We start from the raw sequence: 6,802 nt of genomic DNA, 5'->3' as shown, positions 1-6,802 counted from the left end.
ATAAGGTGGGGTCAGGGGTCTCCGGGACATGTGGTGTGCCTGGGATTGGGAGAGAGGTAGGGCGGTGCTGAGGGGTTTACAGACAGGGAGGGTACTGTGGGGGGCTACAAATATGGGGAGGGGTGTAGGAACTGAGGGCAGTCTCAGAGACAGTGAGGATTGTAGGGAAGATGGGGTTACAGAGACAGGGAGGGTTATGGGTAGAGAGGGGGTTACAGAGACAGGGAGGGGTGTAGGGGAGAGAGGGGGTTACAGAGACAGGGAGGGGTGTAGGGGAGAGAGGGGGTTACAGAGACAGGGAGGGGTGTAGGGGAGATGGGGTTACAGAGACAGGGAGGGGTGTAGGGGAGAGAGGGGGTTACAGAGACAGGGAGGGGTGTAGAGGAGAGAGGAAGTTACAGAGACAGGGAGGGGTGTAGGGGAGAGAGGGGGGTTACAGGGATGAGGAGGGGTGTAGGGGAGACAGGGGGTTACAGAGACAGGGAGGGGTGTAGGGGAGACAGGGGGTTACAGAGACGGGGAGGGGTGTAGGGGAGAGAGGGGGTTACAGAGACAGGGAAGGGTGTAGGGGAGGGAAGTTGTTACAGAGACGAGGAGGGGTGTATAAAGAAAGGGTTACAGCGGTGGGGACGTATATTGGGGAGAGAAGAGGTTACAGAGACTGTGTGGGTGTATAAAGAAGGGTTTACAGAGATTGGGAGTGGTGTAGAGAGGGGTTGCAGAGATGGGGTGGGGTGTAGGGCGGGAGAGGGTTACAGTGGTGGGGAGGGGTGTTGGGCAGAGAAGGGGTTACAGAGAAGGATGTATAACGAAGGGGATACAGAGATGGGGTGGGGTGTGGGGAGAGTGGGGGTTACAGAGATGGGGTAGGGTGCAAGGGACAGAAGGGTTTACAGAGATTGGGAGTGGTGTAGAGAGGGGTTGCAGAGATGGGGTGGGGTGTAGGGAGAGGTGATTATGGAGACAGGGAGGGGAATGGAGCGAGAGGGGGTACAGGGATGGGGAGGGCTGTATTGACTGCAAGGCATTACCGACAGGGAGAGGGTAACAGATTTGAAGATCTCTTCCCCAGGGACAGCCCCATACTCTGCCTTGGTGTGGAGACTGTCAAAGCCTTCCAAGCCCCATTCTTTCCCCAGCAGCCCGGTCTCCCTGACGGGTTTTAATGGTCGACTTTCTAAGACCACCCCACCCGGACTGCTGACCCAGCTGGGATCTTCCTGTGCATGGGAGGTGGGAAAAACAAGGTGATAGCCGTGCGGAAGGGCCGGTGACCTTCCTTACCTTCCACCCAGCCACCTGTACCCCTTCCGAAAAGTACATTCCTTGGCCTTATCATCCCCATGATCTGAGAGAAGTTGTGTGGGTGTGTCGCCATTCCGCCGCGATTGTGGAATCTTCACCCCTGCCTGAACCTGTGCTCCATTCCTCCTGCCCTGATACCCACCCTCTGCGTCCTCCAGCAACCCTTCCTCCTCTCAACAGCCCTTCTTCCCCGCGGGTCGGCTGCGATGGACTCCAGCTCTCCCTCCTTCCCGCAGCATCCGCTGTTCAGCGAGGCACCTCATCGCTGCCTTCCGGCGTGAACCTCGCTTCCCACCCCCCGGAATCCAGCTGGTTTGGTCACTGAGATTCACAGTCACGGCTGGTGAAACTGCTACTCCTCAGCCCCAGAAATCCTGGTTCGATCCTCACCTGTGTGTGTGTGTGTGTGTGTGTGTGTGTGAGTGTATGAGTGTGAGTGTGAGTGTGAGTGTGTGGGTGTGTGTGAGTGTGTGTGTGTGTGTGTGTGTGTGTGTGTCTATGTGTGTGTGTGAGTGTGTGTGTGCGTGTGTGTGTGTGCGTGTGTGTGTCTCTTTCTCTCTCTCTTTATATTTTATATATGCTTTATACTTTATTGTCGCCAAACAACTGACACAGGAGCGTATAATCATCACAGCGATATTTGATTCTGCCCTTCGTGCTCCCTGGATTACAAATCGATAGTAAATATTAAAAATTTAAATTATAAATCATAAATAGAAAATAGAAAAGGGAAAGTTAGGTAGTGCAAAAAAACTCTCTCCCTTCTGTATCTGTCTCTCTCTCTCGTCTGTATCTGTCTGTCTGTCTCTCTTTCTGTCTCTCCCTGTTCTTCCCAGAAATCCAGTTTCAATCTCGACCTCTGTGTGTGTGTGTGTGTGTGTGTGTGTGTGTGTGTCCCTCTCTCTCTCTCTCTGGTGTGTGTGTTTGTCTCTGTCTGTCTGTCTCTCCTCTCTCTCCCCTCTCCCTCCCTATCTGTATCTCTCTCTCTCTCTCTCACTCTTTGCCTCTTGGTCCCTCTATTTATTTGCCTGCCTGCCTGCCTATCTCTCTCTCACTCTCTCTGTGGAGTTTGTCCTCTGACATCCGAGTATGCTTGTGGGTGTTGGTACAATCATGTGGACGAGGGGGTGGGGAGAGCTGGTCGGGACACAGGGAGAGTGAATTGGATCAGGACAGGATTGGTGTAGATGTGCTAGCATGCACCCATTGGGCTGAAGGGCCTGTTCCGCACTGCCTCCAGTTCTCCCTGCTTGTCTTAAACGTAAGTTCAATTCAACAATAACACTGTGGCCCGGGAGTACGGACAAAGCATCACCATCATCCCAGGCATCCGGTCATCTGCCCCTTGGCTGCTGGCAATGAATGGCTCCAAGCCCACCACAACCAGGAATGTTCTCTCCACCCAAATGCCAGGCGGAGGCCATCTCCCTCCAGTGGGGCAGTCACCACCTGCACGTACCAAACCCACTGCCCAGTCCTTTTTTCTCTCCAGTCGTGCCAAAAGGTCTCGGCCCGAAATGTCGACTGTACTTTTTTCCAGAGGTGCTGCCTGGCCTGCTGAGTTCCTCCAGCACTTTGTGTGTGTGTTGCTTGGATTTCCAGCATCCGCAGATTTTCTCCTGTTTGTGCCCAGTCCTCCAACCCCACTGTCAACGTTATGAGAAACTGAACCCATTGGGGAGGGAGTCACTCCCCCCACCCCGATTTCCCCATCCTTTCATCTACAAGTCATGCCAGGAGTGTGACGGGACACTCCCATGTCCCTGCGTGGAGTTGGTCCATGCACCCCACATCCGCCGCATTACCTCTCCCCCATCTACATGTCAGGAGTGTGAGGGACACTCCCGTGTCCCTGGGTGGAGTTAGTCCATGCACTCCACATCCGCCACATTACCCTGTCCCCCATCTACATCAGGAGTGTGAGGGGACATCCCCCACTAGCCTGGAGTGAGTGTTGCCTTCAACAATCCTCAATGTGCTCAACACCATCCAGGACAGTGGCTTGCTCAAACAGGACTCCACCCAACACTCCCTTCCTCCATCACCAGCACACAGAGGCTGCCCTGTGCACCGTGTATAAAATGTGTTGCAGTTATTCACTCAGGATACTTTGGTAGTTACTCCTGAACCTCCCACGCTCCCAACAAGGAGGACAAGAAAAGGAAGTGAGACCCCACACCCCATCCCTCGCAAGGCTTCTTCCTCGTCACCCACACTTCAATGAACGTAGCAACACGTACATCGAAACGTACAGTGAAGGGCGTCATTTCACATCAACAGGGAACACAGTCCGAGAATGTCACCACTCTACTGTTGCCAACACACCGTCCCATCACACACTCCCGGGATCAGACACAGAGTGAAGCTCCCTCCACACCGTCCCGTCACACACTTCCGGGGTCGGACACAGTGAAACTCCCTCCACACTGTCCCATCACACGCTCCTGGGGTCAGACACAGAGTGAAACTCCCTCCACACTGTCCCATCACTCACTCCCGGGATCAGACACAGAGTGAAGCTCCCTCCAAACCGTCCCATCACACAGACCTGGGGTCAGACACAGAGTGAAACTCCCTCCACACCGTCCCATCACACACACCTGGGGTCAGACACAGAGTGAAACTCCCTCCACACCGTCCCATCACACACTCCTGGGGTCAGACACAGAGTGAAGCTCCCTCCACACCGTCCCATCACACACTCCTGGGGTCAGACACAGAGTGAAGCTCCCTCCACACCGTCCCATCACACACTCCCAAAGTGAGACACAGAGTGAAGCTCCCTTCACACCGTCCCATCACACACTCCCGGGGTCAGACACAGAGTGAAGCTCCCTCCACACCGTCCCATCACACACTCCCAAAGTGAGACACAGAGTGAAGCTCCCTTCACACCGTCCCATCACACACTCCCGGGGTCAGACACAGAGTGAAACTCCCTCCACACCGTCCCATCACACACCCCCGGGGTCAGACACAGAGTGAAGCTCCCTCCAAACCGTCCCATCACACACACCTGGGGTCAGACACAGAGTGAAACTCCCTCCACACTGTCCCATCACACACACCTGGGGTCAGACACAGAGTGAAACTCCCTCCACACCGTCCCATCACACACTCCCGGGGTCAGACACAGAGTGAAGCTCCCTCCACACCGTCCCATCACACACTCCCGGGGTCAGACACAGAGTGAAGCTCCCTCCACACCGTCCCATCACACACTCCCGGGGTCAGACACAGAATGAAACTCCCTCCACACCGTCCCATCACACACTCCCGGGGTCAGACACAGAATGAAACTCCCTTCACACCATCCCATCACACGCTCCCGGGGTCAGACACAGAATGAAACTCCCTTCACACCATCCCATCACACGCTCCCAAAGTGAGACACAGAGTGAAGCTCCCTCCACACCGTCCCATCACACACTCCCGGGGTCAGACACAGAGTGAAGCTCCCTCCACACTGTCCCATCACACCCTCCCGGGGTCAGACACTGAGTGAAACTCCCTCCGCATTATCCCATCTACAGACTCCCTCTCTATAGGAATGTGACGAACTGGGCAACAGCTAACTGATTCTCTTCCTCCCTCCCTATAGAATCCCAGGATGAAGACCATGGAGCCCAGCCTGCTGGGCCTGGCCGGCCTCCTGCTGGCCGTGTTGATTCCAGGGGTGGCGTGCGCCAATATCCTGGTGGTGCCAGTGGACGGCAGTCACTGGATCAACATGCGGCTGCTGCTGCAGGATCTCCATGCCCGCGGACACTCCCTCACCGTGCTGCACAGCTCCAGCAGCTTGTTCATCCGCGAAGAGCCCACCCTGTACCGCTCCATCACTGTGCCGGCCGCAGAGAAGCTGGGCATCATGGAGGACAGGCAGATGTTCTCCAGACTGCTGGTGGAGACTCTGGAGGTCTTCCGGAACGGCTACACGCCCCTGGCCTTTCTGCAAAATAACCGCAACCTCCGCCGCATAGTCAGTGAGTCGCACAAGGCCGTGCGGGGCTTCATCACCCAGCTGTTCGAGGACCAGCAGCTGATGGCCAAAATAAAAGGGGCTGGCTTCCAACTGGTGATCACCGACCCACTCTACCCCACTGGAGCCATGGTCGCCTGGCACCTGGGCCTCCCCCTGGTCAACAACGCCCGCTTTGTCACCAATGGTGACTGCCACCAGCTGCTGGCACCCTCACCCATCTCCTACGTGCCGGTGGTGGGGAGCCGTCTGACTGACAGCATGACCTTCAGCCAGCGCCTGACTAACACCATCCAGTACTTCATAGCCACCACCCTCATGGGCAGACTGGTGGAGAGTGGCTATGAGGAGATGTGCCAGCACTACCTGGGGCCAAGCACCAGCCTGCGGAAGGTGGTACTGGCCGCCGACGTGTGGCTGATGCGGGTGGACTTTGTGCTGGACTTCCCACGGCCTACCCTCCCCAACATGGTCTACGTGGGCGGCTTCCAGTGCAAGCCGGCCCAGCCCCTCCCTGCCGAGCTGGAGGCATTCATGCAGGGCGCTGGCGATCCCGGCGTGGTGCTGGTCTCGCTGGGGACTCTGGTGACCAATCTCCCCGACTGGCTGTCTGAGACCATGGCGACGGCCTTCAGCCGCCTGCCCCAGCGGGTAGTCTGGCGCCACCTGGGTCCTCTGCCCCATGGCCTGGGCAATAACACCCTCGTGGTCAACTGGATGCCCCAGAATGATCTGCTGGGCCACCCCAAGACCGTGGCCTTCGTCTCCCACGGGGGCACTAACAGCCTGTACGAGGCCATCTACCACGGGGTGCCGGTGGTGGGGCTGCCCCTCATCTTCGACCAGTTCGACAACATGGTCCGGCTGCAGGCCCGAGGGGCCGCGCGGCTGCTGGACACCACCGGCCTGCAGGCCGACGATCTGGAGGCTGCCCTGCGGGACATAGTGGGGGGCCCGGGCCTCTCGTACCGCCGTCACATGCAACGCCTCTCTGCCCTGCACCGTGACCAGCTGCAGACCCCGCTGCAGCGCGCCGTCTACTGGGTGGAGTTCGTGCTGAGGCACGGCGGCGCCCCTCACTTGCGGCCTGCTGGCCTCGACCTGCCCTGGCACGTCTACTACGGACTGGACGTGGCAGCGTTCCTGGGCGGGCTGGCCGTCTGCGGGCTCCTCTTGTCCGTCCTGCTGATCAAATGGCTCTGCAGTGCTCTGAGGGGAGGCAAGCGGAAGCAGGACTGAGGGAAGGGCGAGGGGGGAGCCACATAGAACAACCGACAGTATGGGGCAACTCAGAAGATCACCTCTGGCTCTCAGGTGACTGAGGTAAAGGGGGAGGGCGGATAGACTCAGATTTTGTCCTTTAACGTGTAGGAAAATGTCAGGTGATCATACAGAAGTCTAGAAATTTATCGGTGGGGGGGGCATGGAGATGATGAATGGCCTCAGGGGGTAGGAGAGTGAGGGGTGACTATACTGAAGCATCAACATTGACACATTGGTGGATTCTGGTTAATTGGG

At 57.1% G+C, this 6,802-nt stretch overlaps 1 protein-coding gene across 1 annotated transcript; it reads left to right on the top strand.

Moving 5' to 3' along the window:
* The first annotated feature begins 4,915 nt into the window (after positions 1-4,915).
* Positions 4,916-6,523, top strand: LOC140190171 (UDP-glucuronosyltransferase 2A2-like). The gene has a single exon (XM_072246682.1). The coding sequence runs from the start codon at positions 4,916-4,918 to the stop codon at positions 6,521-6,523; it is 1,608 nt and encodes a 535-aa protein (XP_072102783.1).
* Positions 6,524-6,802: the final 279 nt, after the last annotated feature.

Source organism: Mobula birostris, chromosome 29 (genome assembly GCF_030028105.1).
Source record: "Mobula birostris isolate sMobBir1 chromosome 29, sMobBir1.hap1, whole genome shotgun sequence".
In the NCBI taxonomy this organism is placed as follows: Eukaryota; Metazoa; Chordata; class Chondrichthyes; order Myliobatiformes; family Myliobatidae; genus Mobula; species Mobula birostris.
Note: the sequence above shows the minus strand (reverse complement) of the source record. Positions and strands in the feature narration are given on the sequence as shown.

Excerpts from the sequence above, each read along its gene's own strand:
- LOC140190171 (XM_072246682.1), top strand. The coding sequence starts at position 4,916 with ATGAAGACCATGGAGCCCAGCCTGCTGGGCCTGGCCGGCCTCCTGCTG.